At 36.4% G+C, this 16884-nt stretch overlaps 1 protein-coding gene across 1 annotated transcript in view; it reads left to right on the top strand.

Moving 5' to 3' along the window:
- SCIN (scinderin) overlaps window positions 1–16884 on the top strand; it is an 80913-nt gene that overhangs the window by 21633 nt on the left and 42396 nt on the right. The window contains exon 4 of the mRNA XM_028118580.1: window positions 1813–1962. Within this exon, the coding sequence (XP_027974381.1) occupies window positions 1813–1962 (150 nt within the window). The remainder of the gene's footprint in view (window positions 1–1812; window positions 1963–16884) is intronic.

Below are 16884 nucleotides of genomic sequence, written 5' to 3' on the forward strand. Positions count from 1 at the left end.
TTTAGGCAATTGGTAAGCTATTTGTGAATAAAGAAATGACTCTGGGCTGGAAATGTTTTATCATCAGAGAAAAGAGCCATTCTGTCTGTGGATGCCTGGGTGCTCTTTTATTTTGCTGTTGTTAATTGATGTGCTCTTTTAAACGTTGCAGACACAGGGTCCTATAGCTGGTAAGTTGCAGCCTGAGTCTGTCTCCTTCACACTTAACCACTGTGCTAACCACCTTTCCAAGACGGACTGCACACAGTTTGTGTGGAACTTGTTTTGAAAGCAGGTGTAGTGCAAATACATTATTAGCATTGGTTGTCCACATGTCAGTCTCTCCTTGCTTGCTTTCTCTTATTCTTCTCTCTGTCCCCACCATCTAGCTCATCAGAGGCACCTAATATATGTGACATTAAAAAAAAAAAAAAAAAGAAAAAAGCTATTAGATAAAAATTGAAGGCTTTTCTGTGTCGGCATTTAAACACTTTTCTCAGGTTTTAGGCATTAAAGAACAGTCTGTAGTCTCCATATAACAACATTTACACAGCCATCGCCCTACTGAGGGACATTTGTGGGGTTTTTGTTTTCTTTGCTTTTGTAACCCATGTTTGAATACCTCTGTAGTATAGAGTCCTAGAAATTGAATTTCCTGATCCTAAAAGCCCATGTAATTTTTTGATACGATACCAAACTTCCCTCAGAAAAAGACTGTGTATCAGTTTATACAACCCAAATGGAATGTGATAATGCCCATTCCTACTCCCCCACCAGGATTAGGCACCATTAAATTTTTCTTTCTTTCATTAAAACCACATTTAATGGAGAAAATGATATTTTTAGTTTAAATTTTATCTATATCTTCTGAACACTGTACCCGTCTAAAATATACAATATTTTAATCTAAATGGCAGCTAATATAATCTACTGATTTTAGAATATATCGAACTGTCATTCTATTTTTATTTTTATAAATCTCTATGTTAAAATACAACTTTGCTATTAAGTATCTGTTTTTTCTCTGTATCGTAAATATATATAACTATTAGCCTATTATAGAACATTTAATGTCTTCCCAATGCCTCACTAATATAATTATATAGCAATAAAAACCCTTGTACATATGGTTTCTTCCTAATCTTTATGAATAATTTATTAAAATGAATTCCAGATGGTATTATTACTGGGTCATATGTCTTAATTCTTTTTATGGCTTTTGATAAAATTCATTAAATTGCTTTAAAAAAGCATTACATTAATTTTTATAATCATCAAGAGCACATTACTGTAACAGATTCTTTACTACCTTTCTGAAATATGGTAAAATTATTATTTTAAATTTAGGTAACATACAAGTTTACTTTCGTAAATTGTAATTAGTGGATATACCCAAAGAATGGTGAGATATATACTTATATTTTCCATGTTTAAAAAATGGTTACTTTATAATGCTAACTGAAAACAGGTATAAGTATGTAAAATTATATATACCTCAACAACAGATAACTTTCATTTTTTTTAAAATATCTTTTTGTTTTTTCCTAATACTAACAGTGAGTATCACAACAGGACTAAATGTCCTCCATGTATTTCGGGTCAAAAGATCTGTCCCGGGGCGCCTGGGTGGCTCAGTCGTTAAGCATCTGCCTTCGGCTCAGGTCGTGATCCTAGGGTCCTGGGATCGCGCCCTGCGTGGGGCTCCCTGCTCCACGGGAAGCCTGCTTCTTCCTCTCCCACTTCCCCTGCTTGTGTCCCCTCTCTCGCTGTGTCTCCCTCTGTCAAATAAATAAATAAAATCTTAAAAAAAAAAGATCTGTCCCTTTCTTTTAGGAAATTTACCAGTGGTGTGGTTCCTCGTGCAACAAATATGAGCGTCTGAAGGCAAGCCAGGTTGCCATTGGCATTCGGGACAACGAAAGAAAAGGAAGATCTCAACTAATTGTGGTGGAAGAAGGAAGTGAGCCATCAGAGCTCAGAAAGGTATTGTGACATGTGTTGTTTTTTAAAGGTTTACCACTGTAAGTGGTGTGTGTGTGTATGTGTGTGTGTCAGTGTCTGTTAGTTTTAACAAATTCTCTAATACTGGGCCTAGGCTAAGATTGGTAAGAGGAAACATCAAGGTTATCTAGGTCATGATATAGAGAAAATAGAAGGTCATGACTCTTTTCTTTGACCACTGGTATGACTCTGACTTCATCTTCTGTCGTATAGGCGGACAGATGGGTAACACTTTGACATTGACTATAAGAATGTATTTTGGAAGGCAAATAATAGTTTATTCATGTGGGATTCTGAATATATATTTTTTAATGCCATGATATTCTTCAATTTTAGCATTCATTACTTTATTAAAAGGATGAAGTAAAATCTTATTCCAAGAGAAGAAATATACCAATATTTTAAATGTTTCAATCATTTGAAACTAAGAGTTCTTGGTAAGACCCTTATGATTTTAGTATAGTTGTTAAATTAATTTGAAAATTATCTCCATGCCTCTTTATACCTTTGTTATTTACTTAACAGTGATAGCAGCCTTAGACATTTAGTTGTGACCAGTTTTTCCCCTTTAAGAAAACTGCAGTAAGTGCCTCAGTGTATATGTTTTATATTTTCCCTTAAGATTATGAGTCAAGGGTATAATCATATTCAGGTGTCTTGATACATGGCGGTACATTGACTCCCGTATGTTCATTCCACAATATTTATTGAACTCCTATGGTATATCGGGCCCTAAATGTTTGTACCAATGTTTATTCCCTCATGACTTCGCAGAACCCTGTCAAGATTTACTGTTGTAATAATACCATTTTGAATCTTCCTGCATTTAAGAGTAGCAGGTGGTGTCTCTGTGAATTTTCGTTTCTTGGAATAGTACACATCTTCCTCAATGACTTTTGCTATCTGCACTCAAGTTTTTCTAACGACTGTCTTATAAACGTGTTTTTAATAATTTTGATTTAGAGCGATTTCATGCATTAGACTTACTTGTTGTAGTGATAGCCTCAATAGCCCAGTGATCAAAAATTATATGGGATAATTTTATTGTCATAATGTCTTTAAACTTTATTTTTTTTAATAACCACCAAACACAGACTTTCATGTTAGTGATGTTTTAGAAATGACTTTTATTCAGTGGGAAAATGTTCATGGTCAAATGCTAAGAGAAAAGGCAGGATATAAAATTTTACATACAATAATATCTTAAAATATAAGTTTATATGTAGGTATATAGCTATATATTTGTATATACATATATATCTGGGAAGAAATATGCTGAAATATTACAATATTACCAATATTGTTTTTGACTCTTGGGTTATGGCTCCTTGTTATTTTTTTCTTTATTTGTCCTTGCACTTTCAAAATTTATTATAATAGATGTGTATTCCTTTTATTATTATTTTTTATTTTTTCATGTGTTTTCCTTTTATAATCAGGAAAAAAAGGCCAACTAAAAAAAACAAAGTAAAATTAGGGATTAACTCGGTTTCCAGTAGTCATAATAACATCACTAATAAATTAGACTATGAAAACTATTCAAAACAATTTCTTGAACTTTTAATATTCTTTCAAAGCCTCTGTTCTAGAGATATAATCACTGTTTAAGTCTTGCAGATTTCATATTTGGAAGCAAAAATCTGGAAATAAGATGTATTTCTAATTGACTGTATGTCTTGTTTCAATAACTATGCTTTGTTAAGGGTAGACCCAGGACTCGTCCTGGTGGAGTAGTGAAGGGGGTGCTCTGTTAACTATCAGACTAGCTTCTCCTCTGTCATCTTGGGTCCCAAGTAAGTCCCTTAATCTCTGTTGTCTCTGGTTCCTCATTTGTAAAGTGCAGCGTTAGACAGAGTGGCTTCTGTGGTCCCTTTAGTTTCCAAGGATCTGTGATCCCACCTTATCTCTTAAGCAGGTTCTGTGTTTAATTACCAAATCGTCTGAACTCTGTACCAGGAAGTGAAGCCACAGGCTGAGGGCCTAAACTGTGCGTGTATACATTTGCTTGCTTATTGGATTTCATTTAAAGTTTTGAGGGGAAAAAAAGGTTAAGCAGTAAATTAATACATTAATTAATACATTACACTGTGAAAGTTAAAAAGAAAAGGCAAACCTGAAGAGAAAAATTGTAAAAATAGAACTTCAATTTTAAAATATTAGTGGTAAGGCGCCTGGGTGGCTCAGATGGTTGGGCATCTGCCTTCGGCTCCGGTCATGGTCCCAGGGTCCTGGGATCGAGTCCCGCATTGGGCTCCCTGCTCCTTGGGAGCCTGCTTCTCCCTCTGCTTCTCTCTCTCTCTCTCTCTCATGAATAAATAAATAAAATCTTTTAAAAAAAATTAAAAAAATTAAAAAAAAATAAATAAAATATTAGTGATAGGGTAAGGGACATAACCCTTAATGTAAAATGTGATGTTTATGTGTTAGGGGATTTTCATTTTTTGGTTTTTAAAACATTCTAGAAAACACCTACCTTGCTTTCTTTTCAGTGCATTCAATGTATACTGTATTATATTTGACAGCTCTCATTTACACAATGAATTTTCATTTTTCTTTCTTTTAAAAAAAGCATTTGTTGGGCTCTTTGTTTTCACAAATGTTGTTTTGTAGCCTGATTAAATAATTGTTTAAATAGTTGTTTGATGAATTAATTATGCACCTATAATAAACTAGTTTGACCTTCTAGGCTTTCTTGGTATTGTACCCATAATGATAAAATTCAAAGAGGTCATGAAGTTGTTTGGGAAAAAATTACTTTATTTTCACTAACCTCTTAATTAAAATTTTCTCCAGTTGTGAATATAGTTGACAAACCAGTAGCATGAGCAGCATCTGTGACTTTTCAGATCACATTATAGTTATTGTAGATAACTTTAAAATATTATTTGTGTTCATCACTTCTTGGTAATTATGATAGCTATTAGACTTGCTGTTCAATAATATTATATAATGAGTAAATGAAGAAGCTCATATATTACTTTATCACATTTAGAAAATACATTTTGATAGCCATATTCCAATATAATAGGTTTCCATTATAATACTTTTTATCTTATTTTATGCATTTAGAAAGTATTTTTCTTAGAAGGGGCCCATAGGCTTTGAAAGTTATCCCAAGTGGTTAATATTACACGCACAGAAAAGGCTTCCTCGTTGAAGACAGTGGAATGTCATTTCTTTTTCTGAGACTCTAATGCAACTATTGATATTGCTAGAGAAGGATTCCAAAAATCTAAAACTCTCTCAAAATATCTTTTAAAACTGTCCTTTTAAGTGATTCATTTTTAATAAGATTCTTTTAAAGTTATTTATCTTCAAAAACTTTGAAAGTCTCTATATGAAGGTAAGTAATAACTTAAAATCAAGGACTTGCTGTAAATAAATTGATGTAACTAATAGCTTAAAATATTAACTAATAACTTAGTTGATGTAACTAATAGCTTAAAATCAAGGACTTCACGTAACTAAACCAGGTACATGATGCTATTATCATTACTCCATATTTGATGCGGAATATTCAGAATGTGTCTTTCTAACACATCAAAGTGCTCAACACTGTAAATAGTGAAAAGTACTTTTTCTGAGAGTTTTTTTTTTTTTAAGAATTCATCTTTATTTCTAGGTATTTCAGCTATCTGTTCATGCTATTGTAGTCATACCATATTAACATGGCTTATCTCTAGGATGATCATAAATTTATCCTTCAAACCAAAGCACTTTGGAGAGTAATAGGGGGGCACTAACCAGACAGGATTAGGAGACATGTATTAACAAGACTGTCTGGGGAAATAGGGTGTATGTTCAGCCTCTTACCTGTATTGTGACCACTTTTTAAAAACTCATATGCCTAAATATGAAAATTATCCTGTACATGGAACTAAGGCCTGTAACCAAAATCACATTTTACCCTGTGCATGTTTTTTCTTTCATTGTAAACGTATTTATCAGTAAAAGCTGCACATAAATTATGTGAAGCTTTTTTCTTACTCTTTCTTCTTTTCTTATTTAAAAGAAACAATCTGTGAATGTGAAGGAACCTTAAATATGTCACTAACCCTAAGGTTCCAGACTTTCGTCATTGGTCCTATTCATCCTCTGAACATTAGGAGGGAAGCTAAAAAAGTGGCCTGAGGAAAAATTGCTAAAGTCAATAATTTATCTGTTTTATAGACTTCCAGTTTTTATTTATTTTTATTTTTTTAAAGATTTTATTTATTTATTTGAGAAAGAGAATGAGAGATAGAGAGCACGAGAGGGAAGAGGGTCAGAGGGAGAAGCAGACTCCCCGCTGAGCAGGGAGCCAGACGTGGGACTCGATCCCGGGACTCCAGGATCATGACCTGAGCCGAAGGCAGTCACTTAACCAACTGAGCCACCCAGGCGCCCCGACTTCCAGTTTTTAAAAAAGAACATCTGGAGGATATCAACAAGAGAATGCAGAAGGGGCAAGTTTTTTGAAATGATACCAAAAATCAAGTAATTTTTCTAATCCAGAAAGACTCCTTTCAATATAATTTAATGAACTTATGAAGTCTACAATAACTGTAAATGCTAGTAGCGGAATACTGGCAGTAAAAATATAGTGAGATTGTAAGCAACTGCTATATTGCTGAATTGTTAGCCTTTGTCACTTTTATAAAAACACAAAGGCCCCCTGGAAAGTCATGCACAATCATTGTTTTGGATTCTGGACAAAAAGAAAGGAAATTGGAAGGGAAGTTGGAATATCATGTTACATCTCCGTTAATAAGTGTTTATTGAGCCCTGGGTTGGTTCCCAGTGAAGCTCAGAAACTGCTTATTTTATCATCTGATTGAGATAAGCACACACTAGATCAAGACAGAGTCAGAAAGTGGGAGCCGATGGTGAGGATCTGCAAACACCAGAAAGCATAGCTGGGTACCACCATTATTGAAAGCCTTCTCACGATAAAATTCATGTATTTTAGACTGTATGGTAATAGCATATAGGCTAGATTAACCCCCAAAGGATCTCTCAATATAGGACTTGTATTCATCTTATTATGAGTCATAATTGACAGCTTGAAAATAAAATAATCCTTTTAGTCATTCTCTTGGCAAGTTGATTGGATATGTACGATGTGCCCATCTGGATATCTTGTAAGTAAAATCTAGAGTTGAATAGTGCAGATATTTTTTAAATTATTCTTTGAGATGTCTATTTAGGCGAAGAGTACAATTTTAGTCATATTTTCCCAAAGTATTTTGCCAAATAAAATTTATATGTTGGAGCACCTGGGTGGCTCAGTGGGTTAAACGTCTGCCTTCAGCTCAGGGCGTGATCCCAGTGTTCTGGGATGGAGCCCATATCAGGCTCCCTGCTAAGCAGGGGAGCCTGCTTCTCCTTCTCCCTCTGCCCCTCCCCCTGCTTGTGCTCTCTTTCTCTCTCTGTCCCTCAGATAAATAATAAATAAATATCCTTAATAAAAAAATAAATAAAATAAAATTTATATGTTATCATTGCCATGCTAAGTTCCTTGAGGGAAGGAAGTAGAAGTACACTGCCTTTATGTCTATGTCACCTTTACAGCTCTAACTCATTGCTCATTCATATTTGGATATTGATGCAATTAACTGTGAACTATATGGTACCAGAAACCCATTATATTTGTTTTTCTGTTTTCTAGAGGATAGTAGGACCTTGTAAAAAACTTTACTATTTTTTAGATAGTAGTGTTGGTGAAGATTTAAAAAAAAGCCATACTATTGATGGTTTTAAAGTCAACTGCATTTATATAAGAGCAGTTGGTATTTAGATAAGGACAATTCATATATTTTGCTAGTCTTCTGTCTGCAGGCAGATAGTTACAACTAACCTTTTGGAAAGTCGTAACTGAATCTTGGGCTTGTTTATATTTACTGCAATACTTACGGATTAGGCTGCATGTACTTCAGGTGAAAGCATGCAGCACAGTAAGAAATAAGTAACTGGTGTCTAAAACTTTACATTCTGTGATAAAATGCATGTTCCTCGGAGCTGTAGTTGGATACTCTTATCTGTAGAATCCTTCCTCCCAGGTCAGGTCACCTCCCCATTTAGTGTCCAGCAACCACCAAAAACCACTTCTCTCGCTGCTTAGCACACAACACTGCTGTCCACTGGCCTTGACCATTTTGTTTGGCTGTGCCCCACAGCCCTGGTGCTGCCCCTTCTCATCACTAGATTAAAAGTGAACATGCCCCATGAACTCCAGGGAACTACACAAGCCTAGAGCTTTATTTTTGAAATCACCTATTATATTTGTCTTATTCTTCTCCCAGCATCAAAAGGCTGTGCACATTATTAATGCTTCCCAAGTTCTAATACAATTTAAATTTATAGAAAAGTCAAACCAGAAGTGATTTTGAACATTAACTAACCTAAGCATTGGAAAATTCATACTTCAACATGTAAAGTAAGATTAAAAAAGAAAAAAAAATGGAATGTGGAAATTTAGAATTCTGTCAACGTTCCTTAAAGTTTCTTTCTGGAAATGTTTGTTTAGTAGCATAATCTTGGGTATTTGGATTTACATGGGATTGCATTTTAATCTTTTAACTTAAATATTATTGTATACTTAAATCAAGCATGATCATTTTGAACATGATGCTATAGAGAGTGGGAGAAACTATTCTCTGGGGATGATCTTTGATTAGATAAATCAATCCCCATTTATCTTTGTAGAATATCAAATGAAACTTAGAATTTCCAAAAATAGAAACGGGGAGCTGTTTTGAAAATTCCCCTCATGACCATTTTGGAACAATGAGTATACAGTATTTTTTTAAAGGGTCTAAAAATTTATGGAAAAGTAATACAAGAATAAAAATCACATTGCCTTTTAGCATCTGGGAACAAACATGGGTATTTTGAGTTCCTTATATGTAAGACCTAAGGTTGTTTTGTAGGTTTGTAATAGCCACACACACACACACATACAAATCACTCAGTAAACTGTTTTCTGTTGCCTTCTTATTGATTACATTGTTAGTCACAACTCTGTACTTTGTAAGGGCAGAAATTTGAGTAGCTTGAGATATTAATTTGGTCAATAGACACAGTAAACACTTTGACACTAACAGACAAAGATTTTGTCAGAGAAAACACTTCTTCTGTGTGCTGTCCAAGTAGCTTTAGCTTCCTTGTTTATCCCTCCTTTATTTCCCAGGGTCTTTTTGTAAATTCTTGGGAAATTGAACAATGTCTTAAATATTTTGTAATTTCCCATTCTTGGAGCATGGTGTCTGGTACATAGGTGCTCATTAGTATCTGTTGTCTGAAATAACGTTATTATGAGAGCCATGTAGAAAGAGGAGGTCCATTTACAGGCTTACCCATTCAAAGATTTTTAAGTTAAAAGGTTTCAAAATATTTGCCACTCTCTCTAGTTTAGTCCTGCCTAGAGAGAAAGTATCAGAAGACCAGAAAATAGGAATCTTTCCTTTTCTTCTATTGCATTATGATTAAATCGTTTTCTCCATTTTGCTTTACAGCCATGATACTTAGTCCATACTCAAAGTCCAAAGAATTATAGTGACAAGTAGCACATGCTGCAGGGTTATAATGCTTTCAAGAACACTGTGGTTGCTATAGCTCTCTCTTTCTCTCTTTTTTTTTTAGTATAGCTAATCTTATCTACCTTTTACTGATTGTTCCCTATGTCCCAGGCACTATTCAAGGCACCATTCATTGTTGTCATTTATTTTAATGAACCTTTTATTTGGATTTCTAGTACTTAATTCAGGTACTCATTTTGCTCCTTGACAGTTCATCCAGCGGGGAAAGTTGAAATATTCTTTTTTTTTTAAGGTTTATTTATTTGAGCGAGCGAGAGAGAGAGCCCGCATGCACGCGTGCATGAGTTGGGGGAGGGGCAGAGGGAGAATCTGAAGCTAACTCCCCACTGAGCGTGGAGCCTGATGTGGGGCTTGATACCAGGACCCTGAGATCGGGAACTGAGCCAAAACCCAATAATTGAATGCTCAACTGTCTGAGCCACCCAGGCGCCCCAGGAAGTTGAAATATTCTGAACAAAGATAAGAAAGACAGTAACAGTTTAGTTAACCATATGCTGCAATATAATATTTCAAGTAATTTTTCACTTTGTCACACCAAAGTTCAACATGAAGACTTGCGGCCTTACTTGATCAGGTGTCACTTTTATTTAATGAACCCAAATTGATACCACTTAGCAGTCATTTCTAAATGAGGCAATTTTTCCTTTAGTTTGTGGCTGAAGTGAGGGAATAGTGTGATAAGACCTGTAAATAAGATAGTACAATTCTAGGACAGATGGACTATATAGAAGGATAGATCTTTGTCCCCACAAGGTCCATATTGGAATTGATTAACTAATATAAATATTAAACTAGAATGGCAGGTTTCATTTTTTATTTTATATTATTCCTCATGTTTGTTATAATATTAGTGATACTATGTAATAAAAAAAATTAACAGTAAGAGTATATTTTCTTTCAGCAATTTTAGGACAATTTCATCTTATCCCGATATATATATGTGCATATATGTACACATATATGTAATCTGTCTAAATATGCATATACATATTTATCTATAAAAAGGGATTTTAAAGTGACTTTGTCAGGAAAGCATGGTTCGTTCACATAAATACAGTATATTTTCAGGGGAAAGCAAGAGGCAGTCCTCAGTTCTGGGTATAACATTCTGCTAATCAGGAAAAAAGTACTAACATACTGTTAAAAAAATATTAAAATATTTAAGTACCTGCACGCAAACAAACAAGAGCCATGCAGATATACAGGGAAATGAAGTCCTCTGCCATGCATAGTGGATAAATTAAATATCAATGCTCAATTTCAATGAATGCTGGCAACTAAAAAGCAAACCCAAACTGAATATAGATTTTAATGAAGTCTGACAGAGTGCATGTGGACAGGACAAATAGGTTAATCAAAAACCATCTCAAAGCAAGCAGCAGATGCACTACAGTTAAGTATCAGTTGCTGTGGTATTCCCTGTCGTGGAGCTCTGTTGCTATGTGATGACTTAATTTCTCTCACGCTGCTGTTCTGCAGGGGTAAAGGCAAGTGGCTTGCTGGCAGGCTGAATTTTCTGTGTGTTCCTTAATCTTTCTAGTTGCACTTTCCTTATATCATACAAGTACTTCTTATCATTAACCCAGAAATTCCATCATCTAAGAAAAAATTTGTGATAGTTTTTTTTCTTTTTTACGTTTTTCTTTTTTTTTTTTTGCTGTAGAGCAGATAACAACAGACACCATCATGGCAAACATCCAGTGCCCGCCATGTGACTGGCATTCTTCTATGGGCTTTACAAGAATGAGCTCATTTAGTTCTTACTTACAGCCCCAGGAAGTAGATACGTCTGTTATCCCCTGTCTTGGTTTGTGTTCCTCCAAAAGCCAACTCTATACAAGGACTTGGGGGCAGGTGGTTATTTGGAAGATGGTCCTGTAAGCAGCAAGTAGGAGTAAAGTGAGGCAAGACTTTGTAAATAAGTAGTTTATAGCTATGGGGCACTGGGGTTCAGTCCCAGAGGAACCCTCTGAAAACTGTATGGAACCCCCTTCAGAGTCAGCCCACAGGTGGTTGAGGTTGCTACAGGATTTAGCCAATAATTTCCCAACCTTCATTAGTTGAAGGTCTCTCCTTGGGTGTTAACTCCCCAGAATTCCAGCCTTCCTTGTGTGTGGATACAGTACACTCAGTGGCCAGATAAGGCCATCAGACAAAGAGCAAGAGGCTTTGACCTTTAAGAAATTATCTACAGATGACCTCTGAGGTAGACCAGGATGGGATGGGCAGAGCACCAATGGGATCTCTATACCCTTACTTTATGGATGAAGGAAGTAAGTCATGGAGAGCCTGCCTAATTTGCCCAAGGGAGAGCGGGAATGGGAGAGTGGCACCTCACCAGGCAGTCTTCATTACAGGGCAACCATCTCGAACAGAGAGAGAGATGGGAATCCCATCTGCTGGGAAGTTATTTTAGAACTTCCAAAATCATGCCACATGCTTCTGACAACCATACCTATTTTATGTATTCCATATCCTAATACCTTTAGTAGCATAATGTTTGTACTCAGTAACTTGGCTTGTCCAACTTCGTTTCATATCTCTTACTGTCAGCATAAAATCTTTCGTCCTTACTATGGAGGGTAATACAGGGTAATTGGGGCAGACATTTTCTTGGAAGGAAAATACATTTTTTTTTAAAGATTTTATTTATTTATTTGAGAGAGAGAGAATGAGAGATAGAGAGCACGAGAGGGAAGAGGGTCAGAGGGAGAAGCAGACTCCCTGCTGAGCAGGGAGCCCGATGTGGGACTCGATCCCAGGACTCCAGGATCATGACCTGAGCCGAAGGCAGTCGCTTAACCAACTGAGCCACCCAGGCGCCCGGAAAATACATTTTTTAATGTGAGTATAAAAAGTATGGAAATATTTTTCAAGCACCTCAGAGTATGTGGAAGCCTTTTTGAGTTTGCTGGGTTAAATTTTGGTATGGGGAAATTTTCTGAATTATGTCGATGGAGAGGAAGTTTTCACAACTCTCTTACCATAAAACCTGGCTTAATCCAATTAAAGGGAATATATAAACCAGGTTTATTTACCTCTCCCTAAAGGGATAGAAGGAGATAAAATGAAATAAATTTGTGTAAACACGTGCATATGTGTATGTGGTGATAAGGGACAATGAGAAAATACTCCTAGAGGTTTGTTTAGCTCATGTTCTCAGTAGAAGTGCTCTGTGTAGGTCTCTGTCTTCTTGTTGCCTCAAAAGAAGAATCTGGAGAAGAAAGGCAGTTTCTTCTTTTCCATTCCTCCCTTCACCCAACCAATAGTAGTTTTTCCTCTGGTAATCTCCAAAGTTGGTGAAAATAGACAGTAAGTGATGAGGGGAGGAGCCCAAAGGCATTATGATAGAGAGCCAACCTTGAGAGCAGGGTGATCCTCTCTGGACAAGATACACTCTTTACACATCTCTGAATTTGAGAATCCCTACAGGCTATTTTCATGTATTTAGGGTTGAAAACAAATGTAATGTGTCCTGCCACTTCTATAGCACTTGTCCATGAGTGTAATAGCTGGTGGATCATGTTAGACTTCCTCACTAAATTTGGAAGCAACCTCAGAATCTTTCCCTGTAGGCTGCTCTAGCAACCTCCAGCATTTAGCAAGGATAGGCAAAACCTATTTAGGATCCCTGTGCTGAAAGTCAGAGGACAGGGGCCACAGCTAACTTATTAATCATTATAGCCCCAACTCTTTCTTATGGTGCTGATATAGCACAGACACTCCATACATCAACCTTACTGATAAATAAACTGTAACTGATATATGCTGACTCACCAAGATAAGGTCATGTGTACAGGACTAAATGGGGAGATATGATTGAAACACATGGGAAGACCAGAGAATCTGCTTTATAACCAAGGACTAATGTCATCCTACAGACCTCAATTGTGGAGAAACTTCAAAGAAGAGAAGAGACTACTCTTATTTCCTTTTCAGCATATTTATGCCCTTGCCGATACACAGGGGACTATCCTTCAGGCTTTGCTTGAAGAGGGATATTTAGATCTGTCTTCAACTTGTAGTTTTAAATCTAAAATATAAGACTGTAAGGGTACACGGTTAAGACCTAGAGACTACTTAGTGACATCATTAGATCGAGACGTAAACTAATAAGTGAATAAGTAAATATAAGTCTACAAGGAGGTATGTGGCAGGAAGTTCAGTGGTAAAATCATCATGCAAAGAATCAGAGTGGTGATTGGCAAGGTCATACCAAAGAGAGAGAATGACCCTTTGAGCAAGGCAAGTTTCCTTCAGTGTATATAAGCGTGGAGAAAGGATGAGACCTGACTTTTGTTGAGTTCTCACGATGTGCCAGGTATAGTGACAGTCACTTCACGTACATTATTTCACTTAATCATCCTGATGATTGTGAATGGCATTAATTATTAGACCATTTTAAGTGTGGAAACAAAGTCACAGAGTCACCCAGTAGTGGGTCCATCCAGCTCAGAGTGCCAGATTCTACCAAATGAGGATCGTCAAGAAGAAAGGTGTGATGGTCATTGTGAAACATACTAATTAGAAACTCCAGAGGCAAACACTGGGAGTGACTATCCAAGCACTAATCAGGTAGAAATGTCCAAACGGATTTGCAGTCTTACCGGAAAAAAAAAAAAAAAAAGATTTCCGGAAAGAGCAGATGGGTTAAAATCTTTACCTGAGATTTGCTCTGGGGTAGCCTCCGGACTGCCAGGCCATGACCATTTGTCTGGGGAGGGCTTCCCTGAGAAGCTAGTTGAACATCAGAAATGCCTGGCAGACCTGTCTTGATGGTTGAGATGGGTGAACCAGGTTAACGAAGCTGATGCCACCAAAAACTTGAATATATCACAGAACCAGGCCCAGAAGGCTTTGAAAATACACTGTACCAGGGCTTCAGTCAGAATTTTGGGCTCACATTCAGACTTTAGTAGTCATTATCATAACTCCCCAGATGGTTCTAATATGTAGCCAGTTAACTGCTCTGATTTAATAAGTTGGCATTCTGGCTTATGTATTTTAATAATTTGTGAATTAGCTTTTTCCATGTTATAGTATCTTGTAAGTTAGCTTTCCACCGTACAGTAACTTGTCAATTTGCTTTCCATATTATAATCACTTAGGAGTTGACTTTCTTGTGAGTTGGACCCTCTAAATCTAATCTCTAATATGGTGATGTTACTGTCATACTGAGGATCAGACCTGCATCATGGTAAGTTTTCCAAGGTCACAGCGTTCCCTGAGCCCTCTAGAGCTACACTGTCAAATAAAGCATTGTTAGACACAGATGGCTATTTAAATTAATTAAAATTAAATAAAATTAAAAATCCAGTTACCTGGTTACACTAGCCACATTTCAGGTGCTCAGTGCTTGGAGGTAGCTAATGACTACCATATTGGACAGGTCAGGTATGGAATATTGTAGTTACGGAAGATTCTATTGGACAGTCCTAGCCCAGATTATTAAATAACTAAACCTCTCTTGCAGACCCGTCATTCACTTTGTCCTTTTATCGAAACATGTACTTCACATGCTTTCTCTCAGTCTAGAATACTTTACCCACTATTTGATACATTAAATTACTCTTTTTATTTGATCCATCGGTAACAGGATAGAGGCATTTCAGAGGCAGGAGAGCACACACTGAGATCAGGAGAGCAAATATTGGAAGATTAGGTGGAGCTAGCTAAACGGGGTCACAGCTTTTCTCAGAATTGCCTGTAATTTTATATCTCTGTATGTCCTTCCTGTTATCAAATACTTGTCTGACCTAAGCCATAAAATTCCTGGAAGCAAGAAAATATACCATAACAGGGCTATATTTCGCCTTTATAATTTGTATCTATTCACCATATGTTAACGATGGACTGATTTTTTTTTTTTTTCCAGTTAGGGAAAGGAAATAAAACAGGCGAATTTCTAGGTAATTAAAGTGTTAGCTCTGAGGACCCGAAAGCTTCCTTTGCTTTTTTAGTGAGACCAGAGACAGCCATGCATACTAAAGTGATGATGTAGGAAGACTGTGAGCTCTTCCTTGCTGTGGGGAGCACTGCAATAGGAGCTGGGAAGCCTGGGGTTTGCGTCCTTGCTTTTACTCTTTATAAGACTGGACCTCAGGCACAACTCCTAACTTCTCTCATCCTCAATTTCCTGATCTGTCAAGCCGAAATCACAGTTGAGAAGCATATAAGACTCTCTATGTTAAATCCTTTGGGGACTTGACACCAGCTTGGAACATTTTCATCCAGAGTGATCTGGAGTCTCGAGTTAGGTATTGTCCTTCCTCCAGAGCACATATTACCCTTTCTTTTCCTACTCTTCACTCCAAATACTTACTGCAAATTATGCAAACATCCTAACTATTCTGTAGAATGTTAAAATAGAGAAAGCGCGTCTTGAGGGAGTAATTCGTAAATGTTGGAATTTCATATTCCAAATAGGTGGGGCTGGCTAAAAGATTCAACACAAATAAATAAAGGCAGGTGCAAATGTGAAAATTAAGTAAAGATTGTGAAAAGAGAGCAACTTTTTTCTTAACTTCCCGGTCCTTCTTTCTAAAACAAATGTACACATAGGCCCATTTATGTTTTAAAAGAAAAAGTCGCCGTTAATGGGTCATTGAGGGAAAACACGACGCTAAGGGTAGTCTTGACCCATGTCATGAGGACCCAGAAAATCTGAAGCTAGGGGACTGTGAATCTAAAGCAAGTTGGTGTATTTGCTGTAATGCTTTAATATAAATATCTTCTGAATTATTTTGAATTGAACACCTGTTGAAGGCAAAGAGTGAACAGCACCACAGAAGGTCTACTTTGGCATAGAACAAAACTTTATTTCCACAAATTTCCAGGCTCTCTAATGTACTTAGAATAGTGTCTTAAGTTGTTAAACATTTCCATTACGTTACTGACAGAGAGAAGATAGAGATACTCCCATTTTTCTACTCAGATCACATCTATAACAAAATAAAATAGTACCTGTGACCTTTGAAATCACTTAATTTCTAGCCGAAAAATTAAGGCCCCTTTGTCACTGGTGGCCACTTCTAGGTCTTTACATTAACAAAAGTTTCTCTGATCAAAATGCCTAGAGCATTTAGGAATCCATCAAGAATGGTTACTATGCTTTGATGAACTGAATGAGGAAGCCTGAGGGAGAAGCCTAAGGTAGATTATAAATTAAAAGGGAATTATAATTACTCCATTTGAGGTAATGAAATGGCAACTGTTTCTTCCACTGGGGAGAGAAAATAAATACAAAACCAAGAGGTCAGTATTTTTTTGTTTGTTTAATAAAAGCTTTTACAATTTTATTTATTAAAGACAAATACCTGTTTGTTTG

This window comes from Eumetopias jubatus, unplaced genomic scaffold (genome assembly GCF_037043125.1).
Source record: "Eumetopias jubatus isolate StellerSeaLion01/CBP00866 unplaced genomic scaffold, mEumJub1_p1.0 scaffold_14, whole genome shotgun sequence".
Classification (NCBI taxonomy): Eukaryota; Metazoa; Chordata; class Mammalia; order Carnivora; family Otariidae; genus Eumetopias; species Eumetopias jubatus.